At 37.5% G+C, this 15,199-nt stretch overlaps 2 protein-coding genes across 2 annotated transcripts; one reads left to right on the top strand and one right to left on the bottom strand.

The window, feature by feature from the left end:
• Nucleotides 1–1,714: 1,714 nt before the first annotated feature.
• ndufaf3 (NADH:ubiquinone oxidoreductase complex assembly factor) lies at nucleotides 1,715–5,380 on the top strand. The gene is made up of 5 exons (XM_047348710.1): nucleotides 1,715–1,861; nucleotides 2,715–2,910; nucleotides 3,004–3,070; nucleotides 4,630–4,730; nucleotides 4,854–5,380. Exons 1-5 carry the CDS (start codon nucleotides 1,773–1,775, stop codon nucleotides 4,959–4,961), a joined length of 561 nt encoding a protein of 186 aa, XP_047204666.1. The 5' UTR covers nucleotides 1,715–1,772; the 3' UTR covers nucleotides 4,962–5,380.
• zgc:112334 (uncharacterized protein LOC619199 homolog) lies at nucleotides 5,343–14,232 on the bottom strand. Its single transcript, XM_047348709.1, has 11 exons — nucleotides 14,098–14,232; nucleotides 13,283–13,390; nucleotides 11,039–11,135; nucleotides 10,823–10,957; nucleotides 10,548–10,746; nucleotides 10,331–10,462; nucleotides 8,369–8,468; nucleotides 8,099–8,270; nucleotides 7,858–8,002; nucleotides 7,717–7,771; nucleotides 5,343–6,355 (listed from the first exon to the last, which is right to left on the bottom strand). The coding sequence occupies exons 1-11, from the start codon at nucleotides 14,137–14,139 to the stop codon at nucleotides 6,212–6,214; spliced, it is 1,329 nt and encodes a 442-aa protein (XP_047204665.1). The 5' UTR covers nucleotides 14,140–14,232; the 3' UTR covers nucleotides 5,343–6,211.
• Nucleotides 14,233–15,199: the final 967 nt, after the last annotated feature.

Here is a 15,199-nt window from a genome sequence, read left to right as displayed (position 1 = left end):
TCACAAATGCAACAAAAGAAATAAAAGAGAATTTTCACTGAATCCATATGTTTTGTGATCAATAGTATTACATTTAAGGGAAAAAGACAGCAAGCATTGTGAGAAGATGTAGAGATGGGTCCTTCATTTCAGATTATTAGGTGAAACTTGTCACTAAGAATTTTACATATTTTTGAATAAAAATTGTAAAAGTGATAGTGGGCATTAAAACTCTGAACAATAGAAAATATTATTTTGAATTATAATTACAATACTTTAAAAATGTATAGGAAATGTATAGGAAGGTGAAATAATTTGTGAATTAATGCATAAAGAATCCTAAAGAATATAGACAAATATCTGGCTCCAGAAAACAAAAATTTGATTGTTCCAGATATCTTTTTTTAAGCAGAAATTATATTAAAAAAATATATAAATTATATCAAAACTAAATCTTAATCATTAGGTAGCTTTTACAGTAAGTATACAGTAAATTTTATTATATATGGGCGTACTAAACTTTCACTTGTTTTAACCTACCAATAGGAATGCCACATTCTGAGCATCTTATCATTTAACTGCCCAAACTGAAATTATATGGAGAGCCGTTTCATTCAAAATTTAATAAATAAATAATGCTATTGATAAATTATTAATAAATATTCCATGAACTAAATAAATATCCCCATGTAATAAAACAACATAATTATGTTAAAAGAAAATTTTATCTTGTTTAATTTAATACATTTCAAGATATATTTAATTTACTTAAATATTTATTAATTTATTTGTTTCATAATGCAGTTTTATTTTGTGACACTTTTTTTTTTTTTGTAAAGCTACTTTACATATTTCAGTGACTTTTATTTTTTAACCCCGTTTTTCATTTTAAACGCATTTTAAGCCAGAAGACAGCATACCGGAACTGCTGCCGCCAGTGCTGCAGCATGCCGGAGGGTGCCAGACCGGCCGTAAAAACCTGCCACGCCGGTTGCCGCTGTTTTTTGGAAGCTGTTTGTGCAATAAGCCTTTGTCATCTTTTCAGCACGTCATACACACACATAGTGCTATTTATTTTCCATCTTAAGTAAATACGGCCACCTTATGTTATGGGTCTAATGCTGTTTATTAAATAAAAACCAATAAAGTCATCATCATTTCAAAGTAACTGCCTATAACAATAATGACATCCCATTTGCTGATAAGCAGCATTGGTTTCCACAAAAACAGCGGCTGGTCTGGCACCAGGGGCCTCCGGCATGCTGTCTTCTGGCAGGCAGCGGCATGCTTCTGCCGGCCTCAGCTACGAATTGAGCGCCACAGATAAAACTCCGCCCCTTCATTTGAATATAAGAACATCAAATAAAAAGAGCTTAAAATGAAAAACGGGGTTAAAAAATAAAAGTCACTGAAATATGCAAAGTAGCTTTAAAAAAATAAAAGTGTCACAAAATAAAATTGCATTATGAAATAAATAAATAAATAAACAAATCTTTAAGTAAATTAAATAAATCTTGAAATGAATTGAATAAAATAAGGTGAAAACTTCTTTTAACATAATTATTTTTGTTTTATTTCATGGGGATATTTATTTATTTCATGGAATATTTTTTAATAATTTATCGATGGCAGCATTTATTTATTTATTTATTTAATTTGGAATGAAACGGCTCTCCATAAATTGCTCTGGTTTAACATGGGACAAAATATCGTTCGACTTTTCGACGCACGACTGTTCAGTGAGAGGGTGGTGTTACAGAGAATTCCGTCCCCTGTGTTTCACCGGCTCAAACATGGCCGCCGCTGTGCGCACTAGATTCCTCCTTCAGAGATCAACTCAGGGGATTTTGTTGTCCTCCAGAGCTGTACCCGCTTTCTCCAGGTATGTTTCATTAAACTCCGTGAATATGTACCTGCTGAACAAAAAAAAAAACAAAAAAAAACGGACGTAAATGATGGCGTTTTATCGTCTTGTTTGTCTAAGAGGTTAGGACATTTTTATGTCATGTTATAGTAATGAGAGTCCCAGTAATGTTTTTATATTACTGTTTTTAGTAAGACTTTTAGCTCAGATTTATTACTATATAGATTGTAAAAAAAAAAAACATTCACCACTCTGGAAAAAAGTAAAGCAAATTCCCACTGTAATTTAAACAAATAAAACAGTTATATCAAATGATCTGTCTCTTATCCTTGATTAAAAAGGATTGTTGTTTTGCAGACGTATTGATGCCTGTGTGGGCCTTGCAGAAACTGGCCTAGAACATTTGGCTGTCAGTGGGTGACTGTTGGATTTTTGGCTTTTGAATGGGGCCATTTGGCAGACCTGCTGCGCAGTCTGTCATGTGAAAATTAAAATGATGGAAGTATAAAGACTCAAACCTATAGGATGTCGCAGTTCTTGCATTGCATTGCTGGAAATACAGTTTCACTTATTTGTTTCTAATTTACAGGGTTCCTCCTCAACCTGGAATAATATGTAATATAGAATAATTTGATTTAAGTATTTTCCTGGTCTAAATAAGCATTTTAAAGAAAAACAAGTAAGGAAAAATATTTGTATTTCTACACTTTATTCCTGATCATGTTGTCTAAAAGTTGCATCCTCCCATTAGTCTAAATATTCGTAGGCTATGCCAGCTAATCTTTGCATGGTTGCATGGGGGCTGGTATGCCCCATTGACCTGAAAAACATGCGGGAACCCTGAATTCAGCTCTCCTGTCTTTCATTGCAGCCCATTTCTCTGTCGGGCTCACAGATTAGAGCCGGGCGACGATGAGCTGTACCAGCGAACCACTGTGTCCCTCATGAAGCATGAGGGACACAGTGGGATCCTGATACACAGCTACAGTCCTACAGGATTCAACATTGATGGCAACCAGGTGTTTGGGCCCTGCGCTGTTTTACATCCTGCCATCCTTCAGTGGAATGTGAGATCACTATCCAAACAGTCCCGACAGATTTCCTTGTGCTGCCTCTCATGCGTGTGTGTTCTAAGTGGGGAAAAATGTCTCTTTCTGCAGGTTGGAAGTTATAGAGACATCACGGAAGAAAGCATCTCACTCTTCCACATGCTTGAGCCACCTATAGGTAAGACTAAAAACAACAGGACCATGCAGCCGTTTGACAAATATAAAAAAAAAAAACATGATGCCTATTCTCATAAGTTGAGTGTTTTGTTTTATTGAGTGTCAAAAAAATCAAAAAATCTAAATTTAGCTTCCTTTCGTTTTGTGCTTAAAGTGATGCAGTTCCTTCAGCTTGATATATCAAGCAGAAGTCATAATAAACAAAGTGTGAGCTATATATAGCACCACTGTTAAAATTCTCCCTCTTGGTTGGATTTCTATAATCACTAAAACACCCCTAAATTACCTTGTGTACAAACGGGGTAATATAAATAAACTCCTTTTACATTAGCTAACCATCATATGGTGTTTTAGTAATTATAATGGTGATTGCTTTAGTTGTAGTTTATTTGAAAAGACCTTAGATTAAACTCTGCACTATCTTCATATCCCACAGGGAAACTACAGACCCCCCATGTCTGTTGGCACGCCTGGTAAAGATGTGCGAAAAGGTTTAAAATAAATGTATATTTTATTGTAGGTTTACACAGATTTTGTTTTAGCAAAATTCGAATTTTTAATTTCAGAAAATCGATCCAGTAAAGAAGGGAGCACTTATTTGGTTTTTCTTTATAACAATTCATAAGGCTGGAGCATACAAAGAGAGTCCTGGATCATCTCCTATGCTCTTTTCTCTTTAGCTCACTCCAAAGGGTTTCTATAGGATTTGGGTCGAAGGCTTGAGAGTGCCCTGGAAGAAGGTTCATTTTGTGTCTTTTGCATCATTTCTGTGAAGATTTGGCCATATGTGTTGGATCATTATTATGTGTTGGACTAAAACAATCCAGTGATCTGTCCACCAGATTTTGATTCAAAATGTTCTGGTATTTCAAAGAGTTTATGATGCCATGCAGTCTTAAATAATAATAATTCCCAGGGCTTTAGGAGGAGAAAAGGGCGTACGGCATCATGGATCCTCCACCATACGTAACAGTAAGCATTTGAGGGCTTTTTCATATATTCATCCTTTGTTTAATACCAGACCCACTTCAGCGTTTGCTGTCTAAAAACTCAATATCAGTCCAATCTACCCAAATCCCACAAGTTCAGTTGAAGTCCCTGAAGGGTTTAGCAAACTCCACATGTTGACGTTTGGTACAGTAGGACAGAAAAGGCTAACCTGGCATGCCTACCAAAACAACCACTAGTTTGTTTTACTGCACTTCTCGCTGTGTACAGGATCCTTGTTCAGCCTTGTTTTTCACACTAGTTTTTAACTGTACATTTATTGCTCTGTTTGCAGATATGGAAATATTTAGGAGGGAAGCTAGTTTCTGGTTGTGATTTCTTGACTTATGTTTTGGCATTTCCACATTTAGGATATTTCTGTTGCTGAGTATATGTACTACTGCATATTCTGTGTACATACCCAAGATTTAATTTTAAGGCTGTATCTGTGAGGGGAACTGTATATTCCGTTTCCTGTCTCTGTGCATTCATCAAATTTTCCTCTGGCATATTTTATTTAAATATTTTATTAAATACTTTGTGTTTTCTGCATTTCTTTCTGAACTGCTGCAGAGATTCTTGTGCTGGGCACAGGATCACGGGTTGAGCAAATTAACCCCTTAGTCCTCGCACTCTTGAAGCGGAAACGCATCGCTGTGGAGGTGCAGGACACGGTAAAGTCCACTCAATCTCTTTGTGCTATACAACTAAAAAAGAAGATTTTTACTACAACAAATGTATTAAAATTAATTTCCTACCTTACTTCTGTGTTTTATCTTTTTATTTCTGTTTTGCAGCCGAACGCCTGTGCAACGTTCAACTTTTTGAATAGTGAGCGAAGACTGGTCGCCGCTGGTCTGATTCCACCATCTTACAGCACGGCTCTAGAAGTGAAACAGGACTAAATGTTGGGACTTAAAATGAGTGTTTGAGTGGTAACTTCAGGCAGAGGTTCACATACAAGTGAGAGGGTCAATTTTCTTGTGCAAAACGGCTTCCAGAGCAATATATCAAAGCAATTCATATTTGATATTTCAGTAAACATGAGGGCAAATGTAGTTTGTAGCAGCCACAGTCGGTCTCAGGCATTCTCATGCAAGCTAGGAGCCACCTTGAGAATTCTTCTCAAAAGTCAAGACAAAGTTGTGGCAATTTTTTAGTGTAATATTCTGGTTTAGATGTAAATACAACTATCTGTCACTAATGAACAAGAAAAGAGAAACAAAAACAAGTTGTGTTGAGTAAAGCTGCATGCTTGGATATCAATTCAGTTTTTGTATAGAACGCTGTGTTATAAATACATTTATTAAATACCAAAGTTTGAGTTATTTGTTTTCAATGTTTCCATAAACGTTACTGAAGCCGTCTCATCAGATTGTATTTGTCATTTTCAGTATGCACAGCATCATGTACAAAATAAAATCAACTAACAAACAAAGGATCTAATATGTGTAAATGTGCAGCAGCCTGTGCCGAGGAGAGGAGGATGAGGTTGTTTGTGGCGACCGTCCTTTATCTGGATAAGCCTCTTTGCTCTGTGCGTCCTCCTCTTGCAGCTGCAGCTCTGCAGCAAACAAGTTGCCTGTGCAGCATGATATAATTCACTGGCTTTGTCCTTCTCACGTAAGCCCCCAGCAGAGAAGAGAATCCACAAATCCCCTACATGTTCGATTCATCTCTAATCAGCTGCTGCAATACAACAACACTAAAATCAGTCGCAGCGTTTAAACCCACATCATTCACATGCAGTCTGCAGCTGAGCTACTTTTACCTGAAGCAGTTGCAAAATGCCCACATCACTGGATATTTCACATTAACACATGCAGAACTACTTCATTGCTATTTTAAGTAATTTTCACACATTCCCAGGAATTCAGCAAAATCTCTATTAAAGTATAAACAATGAAATATTCCGATCAATTATATGTAGAATAATTAATAAAAAAAAAACACACAGGGTGGAACAGTGTTTAAAAGTTAGACAGCTTAATGATTTTTGAATGCTTTCTCAAACAGAACAAATTATAACAAATCGGGAGAAAACGGGACTTCCAACATTTAAATAACAGTCGTGGTTCACTGTACACGCTACAGAACATCCTCTGCTTCACAACTGCGTTTGATAGTCACGTGTCCCTGATGTGGAAGGCCTCTCTCAGTCGTCGTCGGAGTTGTGGGACAGATTCCGAGGTCTACCGAAGCAGAACTCTTCCCCTGTGACCCGGCGGTACATATCTTTGATGTCCTCACACTCTGAGTCAAAGTGGTTTGTTGCGTCATATGAACGGGACACAAATATCTAACCCGGTATAGAGAGAGAGGATGGAGAAAAATGATCAGAACTAGACTCTTCTGTTTATTTAGTTTGTAAAAAACTTTCCTAGAGTTAGGGTCAGAAGTTTACATGCACTTATCCGCATGAATCCTCTAATAATTTTGGGCCTTCAATGATTTACTTCAGACATTGTTTTTACAGAACGATTATATAAATGTATAACAAGAAGAACTGGGTGCATTAGTTAAAATTTCTTGTGGATTTTGTATACATACAAGGCTGAAATATATAAATTCATCCCCACTAATATTTGGTTAAAACTATACCCAGTTTGCAACTATAAACAAGCTTTTGGCACAACCTTGGTTGGAAATTGGACCACTCGTCTCACCAGAAATGTTAGTGTCCATTTAAATTGTCTTGTTTCCTGGTTGAACTTGGCTTTTCAGCATAGTCTGTACATTTTTAAAAGAATTAAGATCAGGGCCCACAAGAAACTTAATGTTAACCTGCTGGATCCATGTCACAGTCAGTTTCGATGTGTTTTGGGCTGTTATAACAGCCAATAATACTCTAGTTTAAACCATCTGACCCATGCTGCCACCTTTAGATGAAGGCCAATCAAAAACAACCAAGGATGGTAAACCGGACGATGCTAACTGTCCACAGTAAAGGGAATTTTACATCAACATAGACTGAGAGGGGGCCAACCAATGCAAAAGCACCTGCAACCAAAATCCAAACAATGAAGCTTGACTGAAATTTGCAGCTGTGCACACAAGCAAGCTAAATGCCTTCCAGGGAAAAGTTTTATGGTCAGATGAGACAAAGTTTGAGTGATTTGGCCGCAATTACAAAGTCTGTTTGGATGAGTTAAAGTGATGTTTTTCATACCTAGCAACACTGTACCAATTGTCAAGCATGGAGATGGTAGCATCAGACTGAGGGTCTGTTTTGCTGCCATGGGTACTATTGCATTGCAAAAATTGAGCGGAATAATGAAGAAGGAAGACTATGTCTAAATTCTTCACGTTCACCTTAAATAAGCAGTTAGATGGCTGAAGCTTGGACACAGTTAGGTGTTCCAGCAGGACAATAATCCTGAACACATCAATGGATACAGCAGGCTAACATTAGGCTTATTGAATGGCTCTGACCTCAACCCTGCTGAAAATTTAAGGACCATGCTTAAAAGCCCAAACTGTGTCCATCCCAACCAACTTAAGCTACCTTTTCAGTGTTTTTCAGAAATTGTTGCAGTTTGTTGTAATATCAGTCCAAGCACATAAAAGATGGTATCAAATAAACACCTGAAAGGCCCAAATTAAAATAACATTCACGCTGATGATGGGTGTATGAATGCATCTGGTGATTTCTTTTCTTACCTGACTCTTTCTTCCATCCTCATTTGGAACCAGCAGGTTGGTGATGGATACAAATCTGAAATTATTATAGCCATACAAAAAAATTACAACAATTCAGTAAAACAGAGCAATCTGTGCAAAGGACGTGAACACATCACTGACTTCTGCATGATGGGTTCAAGAAGCTCCAGGGCGGGCTGCACTTCTTTCTCTGGATTGTTGGTTTCTACAGTTGTGCTCACGGTGGCGATGTACATCCCGTCTGAGGCCAAACTGTGGCTGTAGGACACTACACATATATAAATGTCTGCATGGACAAAACAGATGGGGACACCCAGAAATAGTCATTCAGAATGGTAAGAGTTTCTCAGGAGAAGTCTGCAAGCTCACTGTCAGTATCTACCTGACTTTCTGCTGAGCTCTGTTTGAGGGATGATGATCTGACAGGAGCTGGCCTCATGAGTGTTTTTAACTGGATGATTTAATAGGCAGATAACTCTTATGACGCGTCCCATTTTCCTGACTCTGTTAGGAACATAGCTGGGATCACAGATTAACTGCTTACAGTGAAAAAGCTGTTGGAAAAAAGAGAAAACCTCACATCATCTAGCGCACTGTGCCTCAACTGAACATTTCAACTAAAATGTCCGCCACAATCCTGCATCTGCTCCACCTTCCCATCCGATCTGACAGCTTTCACTTTGCCGTTATCCATGACAATTTCATCCACCGGCTTGTTCAACAGGAAGGTTCCTCCATACTCTGCACTCAGTCTGAAAAATGCACAAAGAAAAAAAAAACACTTTAATTCAACAAATAGACTGAGGAGCAGGGGACTGCAACATCATAAAATAGAAGTTCAACAACCCAAATAATCCACACACACAACAAAATCATTACGCACCGGTTCATAAATTCAGTTATGGGTAATAAAGTTTAATGGTACAGAGAATAAGCACCAAACACAGCAACAAAAGCAAAGCTGCCACAAGGGAAAATAGAAAGCCAGGAAATCTGAAATCTGACAGTATTTAGAAATCAATCCCATCACCTATCATTTCAAACAAAAATCAGCAGCCTTAGTCCTAATCGATGGCTTATGAAAAGGTTAGTATCTCCTAATGGGTAAAACCAAAGTGTTCTCTGAAGACTTTCACAACTTTTTTTGCTAATGATGGTACTGGTTCAGCCATATTACCTCTGCATGCCCCAGTGAGCCCCATTGTGACCTTTATACCAAAGTGTACAAAAATGTAATTATAAATCAGCTACAAATAAATGCTCCTCATACGATCCTGACAGAAGAGTCCAAAGAATACAGAGAGCTTCAGAAAGACCTGAAACCTTTTCTCCATTAAAAATAATAATTAATGCAGTCAACCACCATGACCTTTGTGTAAACTCATTACAATCACTGACTCCTCTGTTGAGGAAAAAAATGTGCTAAAGCTGGTTTAGAGTTTGCTGCAGAGATCTAAAAAGCCAATAAAGTACTGGGAGAATATGGTCTGGTCAGATGGGAACAAAACTAAACTCTGGGCTATCGCAAAAAACATGTTTGGAGATGACATGGCACTGCTCATCTCCCCAATAACACCATACCAGCAGGGAAGCTTGGAGGTGGGAACATCATGGTATGGGGCTGTTTTTTCAGCATCCGTACTGACATACTTCTTACAATTAGAGGAAAAATCAATGGAAAAATTCAGGTATATGCAAGATATTACAAGGGGGATCTTTCAGCAAAACTTGGATCCCAAACATAAAGCCAGGGATACTCAATATCTGATTAATGCTCAATACTAGTTTCTGCATGCATGGTGGATCTTCATTAACAACAATGATTTTTATACAAAGTACTAAATACATTTTTGTTTAGTACTTATTCCCTGTGCAATTCCACTTTATTACACATTTAATTTCTGATTAATTTTTGTTTTGATTTCTTTGCATTAGTTGAATTCTCCAGTTGTTCCCAACATCTACAGGGAATTCTACTATGAAGAACATTTGACTTGTTTCAACACTAAAATTCAACACTAAAGCCTTGAGCAGCAATTTCAGGTAATATCATGTTCCAGAAAACACATTTAAAAAGACATCAAAGCAGCAAAAAATCCATGATGTTTCTTAAAACACAGTGTGAACTTCGCATTAAGGGCACAGCTCCATGTCACCTGTCCAGCAAAACCTGATGGCAATTCCTTATCTCCAATAATCAAACATGCAAATTGTTGGAATGAAGCCCGAGTACTCAGGTATGCACAGATTTTACACAGCTGGGATTCAAACCCATGATCGACTTGCTTCAAGGCAACAATTTAAACAACCGCAACTGTTTTTTTTTTTCCAGTGATTGATTTCTGAAATGCTCTGATATTGTTTTGCCCCAAACCTTGCCCTTTCTGAAATGCTGTGGTATTTTAGTTTTAGCTTTCTTTTGTCCAGTTAGGTTATGTTTTGCTGTTTAGGTCCAGCTTGTGAATTTGTGAATGTCATACCTTCTGCATGGTAGAAGTGAAACTCAAATGTTTATTTTCAGAAGTCACTCAGGGAGAACTGTCAGTGGTTTTGTTAATTTAAATAAAACAAAAACATCTGTAAATTACAGAGATAGAAACTGTCTGCAACGCACCTGGCAAATCCTTGTGGTAACTCCCCGAGTCCATACAGAGGGTACAGGTAGGGACTGGTGTTATGTCGAGACAAAGACTCGCAGTACAGTCTGATCCGGTTGATGGTTTCCAAACAGGGCTGATCCAGGTAGCTGCAGTGCAGGAGACAACATGGAAGCAGACTGAGCCCTCTGTGCCACCTGTGGTGACTGGGATTTACTGAAGATCTCAACTGACCTCTCGCTGGAGTGTAAGGCTATGGCATGACCTGTGAACTCTATGACATCCTGTCCCAGGTCAAAGCGGCTGAACATCTCTCGTGTGGTTGTTTTTTCAGGATCCACGTCCTGGTGACTGCGAGGGTTTTTTATGTCAAAGTTCAGGGCAAAGTGCAGCAGCTTCTTGAACCTTCTCTTGTCAAACATACCCATCAGATCTGAAAATAAGCACATTTTAAAATCATGTAATATATTTCTGCTTGTATAGGTAGATTAAAAGTACTAATCTGTCACCTGAGCTTTGGGCATCTTCCTCTGTGGCAGGGACTTTGTGCACTTTGCCTGATTTGAATACATAACTTCCTTCGACAACTTTGAAGTCCAGATAGCGAGTCACCTCCGTGTGCACCAATATTTTTACCAACTGGCCTGAAGCAAAAACACATCAGGTGATTGTAGATCAGCCTAAAATAAAAAGCTCACCAATAAGTTGAGCCACGCTGCACTCACCAGTGGCAAGAAAAAACTTGGGGACGAGATCCACATTCCACTCCTTCCCTCGACGGATCGATTTAGGAGGGCCTGGAACCTTAAATCTCCTGTACAGCTGTAAACAAAATTAGCATTTAATTCCAACAATGGAGTACTCTGTGTTGTACAAACAGATAAAGATGTGTCTGCTAGACATGGGCAGGTATGATATTATAGTGGCATAATTTTCAGTGAAAATATCGTTTTCACGCATGGTATTTATACAAAACTTTGATGAAAATATTCACTTTTTTATTTCAAACCAAAGGCAAAACCCATTCTCACTGTTCTAAAATATTATAACATTGTGATTATTACAGTTATAATAACAATGTTTTAAAAAATGTTTTTGTTATTTTGATTTTGATCCATCAACATAAGCAAAAGTATCAGTAAAACAAGTAAACACCTGCAACAATTTGTTTGTAATATATAATCGTTTATGCAGAAAACTACCCCTTTTTGTTTCTTTATGGATTAATACAAGTATAAAGAACTTATATGAGTTGGTTAATTAGTTGATTCACCTGCTCATGTATACAGTTTACAATCAGATGCTCACACCATGCTAGTTTTAAAACGGTGTAGGTTTGATAAGCGATGCTGAACTATGAACTATATTAACATAAGATAAAGAAATCAGTGACAAATGTGCACATCTCATAAATTATTAAATTAACTTGAAGGATGAATTATTTACCTTCTCATTGAACAATATTAGAAACAAATTTAAAGTAAGGAAGTTCTGAGTTTCCGTCATTTGTTTTGCATCAAACGAAGGTAGTTATATTTCAATGACAAATGATAAGAAAGACCAACAAGAGTTAATGATTATTGTGATCAAGAATTTTATTATTAATTTCTCTAAGGTCTACTTTATAACAATTTTATTTTGTAAAACGAAACAAAAACAGAGATAAACCCAACTAATGTGTTTCTCCACTAAAAGGCCAACAGGGTAAGTTTTATTAATAAGACATTTAACTTTTAAAAGCTGGCTGAAAGTCGAACGTTTATCAATAATGTATAAGACTCTCAAGAGTTTAAAGGAAGTGGTTTGTAGCCTTATTTTGATTTATAAAATCTAACATAAGTTTGAGGAAAATGCGGAATTAAAATGTCTAAACTGTTTTTGAGCCATCAGCATCACCATACCAGAACCACCACCAAGCAAAGAATTGAGCACCGTTCTGATCTGGAATGCAGCTATTTGCTTATTCACAGAACCAATTGGATCACTCCAGTTGTGCGGCTCATGCACTATCTCCCTCACTTTTGGCTGGTTCTGGTTCTTTTTGTGTCTCAATCTGAGTGACAGAACACAGCTGCCTGTGGAAGGAGCTATCAAGAGGTGCTGATCAACCAATCAAAAGCAGATTTGGGAGAACTGTGAGCCAAGTCACACAAAACAGCCAAAATGAAAAATAGATTCTGTTATTTTTTCTAAAATATTGTTTTAGACCAGAGAGAGAGCAGGAATGTAATATATCATTGTGATAAGAAAATAATCTCAATCTTGGAGCTTCTTTGCCATTCAGGGTCTGAAACATGTAATTATGTTATTGCATAAAAAAGCAAGTTCACTAAGGTTTGACACATTAATTAACGATTAAAGTTAACTAATCATGAATTATTTTAAAGCTTACAGAATTTCTAAATTAAAATACATAAGATTATCTTCATTCATAAAAAAGAAACTCTAACATTTTTATACAAACATTCGACTAATGCTATTTTATGATCATAACATTTCGAGGTTTTATCAACATTGATATTTTGAAGACACCATCAGAGGGGGATAAGAGGTTGCTCTTACTAAATCTATGGTCTGTCAAGGTTACATTGGAGGTACTTGGTGACAAGGAGTTAAAGTAATTCAAAGGTCAAATTTGGTGTTTTAATTTAATTTTGTTGTTCTGTGCACTATAGCAGCATTCCTTTAAAAAGAATCTAAAGATATGTTAAGAGACAACTGTAACATGTGCAACCATTTCCAAACAGCTGGATTTGTCTTTCCTGCAATCAAAGGAAACATAAATCAGCTGATTTATATAACCGCTGACTGCGTTGTGTTACTGCTCCATAGAGCAGAAGAAAAGTGATCATGCAGACACTTGCTATGGTAGTATTCCACAAAATGTTTTTGAAACCACAACTTTTAAAAACCTTGGTATGCACTGCAACCTGCCGATGCGGGTGTGAAATGTTTTGGATTCAACAGACCTCCTCGAGGGGAGAAATAGAAGTACTTTCTCCTCCATGGTAAGAGTTCTTGTCAATGTGAAGGACCTTTTTACCACTCAAAGACATTAAGCCAGATAGGACGCATTCCTGAAAGAAGTAAAAAGGATAAAAAGGAATAAGGAAGGAGGGGATAGGGGTTGGGGGGGGGAGTGGGTCAAATGCTGTTGGAATCAGCAGTTATCAGTCTGTGTAAAGGCATATCAGCACTAATGCCATGATGTCACTCAGTAAATCTCCTTTGACAGCCTGAAGGAGCTCAGTGGGTCTGCAGGATGATGATCCAGGGAAACATGCAAGGATTTCTAGCAACATACTAACTGAACCAGCATCATTCATTGTCATTCATTGTGTTTTAAGGTGCTTGGTGCAGATATCTAAAATAAAATTTTGAGTTGACCTTGAAATTAAGTTTATTGCAATCATACAGATACTAACTATACAGACTGCACTCCTTCTAGGTCTGCAAGAGACAGATGTGAAAATAAATCTTGCAACTTACATTTTTTGGTTACTTATTTGTGTAACTGACACATCTCACAGTGAACAAATGCGCTAGCCCTTTGATTAACAAAGTATGTAGTTTAACCTCAAATTCAAGATCAGTTTACTCATTAAAACCCCACCCCCTAAGAACACTATTTTGTCTGAACTTAGCAAAGTTTTTAATGACCATATCTGCAAATTACTGAAGCTCTCATGAATCACGACTAAGTGTTACTTTCTGAGAGCTGACAGAAGCACGTGCATTCACTTATATTGCAAATTTTATAAGAAAAATACATGTCTTTTCTTACTTTAATTCCAGTTCCAAGCACAATAACATCATACTCCTGCATCCTGATGGTGTCTCTGCTTCAATCCCAGCTGCTTCCCCTGAATGCAGTTTATAATGTCTGTGCAGAGAAACAGGTGACAAGATGGTCTGTGAGAGTAATTGCTTTGCTTTCTCCTTTGCAATAATCCTCTTATGACGGGCACATATATGCATACTGTGTGTCTGGGTGTATGAGTGAGCAAGACTGACTATAAGAGGTCACGTTTCACACTCGATGCGGATTATGGTATTAAATTTGTGCAACTAGTGAATGAAAAAAGATCTACACAACATTTGGATGCAAATAAGTGTATTTAATTTTGTTATTTGTTCTCTAAAATATTTTAAAAGCTAAGCTCCAGTGGTCTACGTGCGAGAGGCGGGGTACACCCTGGACAGATCACCAGTCCATTGCAGGGAAACACAGAGACACACAGGACAAACAACTATGCACACACTCATTCATACCTAAGGGCAATTCAGAGAGACCAATTAAACTAACAGTCATGTTTTCGGACTGTGGGAGGAAGCCAAAGTACCCAAAAATAACCCACGCATGCACAGAATTTTCAGACAGTGTACCAAAGCTACTGGCAGTGAACAGGCCCACAGCATGATGCTACCACCACCATGCTTAAAATGAAAAGGCAGGTGTGTTCACTGATGTGTGGACAACTCAGCTTCAGTTGTTAAACCAACAACTTATGACAAGATGACAAGAAAAAGTATGTGGTTTCTCTGTATCTCGCTAAGGGAAATTAATCCAGATGTTGTCTGGGTGTATGTATGTTAGTCTTGAGTTGTAAAAGTAGCAAGGCATCATGTTTGTTGAAAGTAGAACACTTCTTGGTGTAATTTTTTTTAATTAAACTTGCGAAATATATTTATAATTTCTGCCCTTATCTTTATATGTAATTGTAAACTGACTAGTGATTAAATTCACTATCAAAATCTCAGCAGTTTTTGCCTCACGTCAACAAAGACTACATTACCCACGATTCTCGATGTCGATTACCTCAGACCAGAGTCAGAACACAGCGGTCGAATTTTTCACCAAGCGGGCTGGACGGCTCGGCAGCAGC

This window comes from Girardinichthys multiradiatus, chromosome 20 (genome assembly GCF_021462225.1).
Source record: "Girardinichthys multiradiatus isolate DD_20200921_A chromosome 20, DD_fGirMul_XY1, whole genome shotgun sequence".
Classification (NCBI taxonomy): domain Eukaryota; kingdom Metazoa; phylum Chordata; class Actinopteri; order Cyprinodontiformes; family Goodeidae; genus Girardinichthys; species Girardinichthys multiradiatus.
The sequence above is the reverse complement of the archived record's forward strand: the minus strand, read 5'-3'. Positions and strand labels throughout refer to the sequence as shown.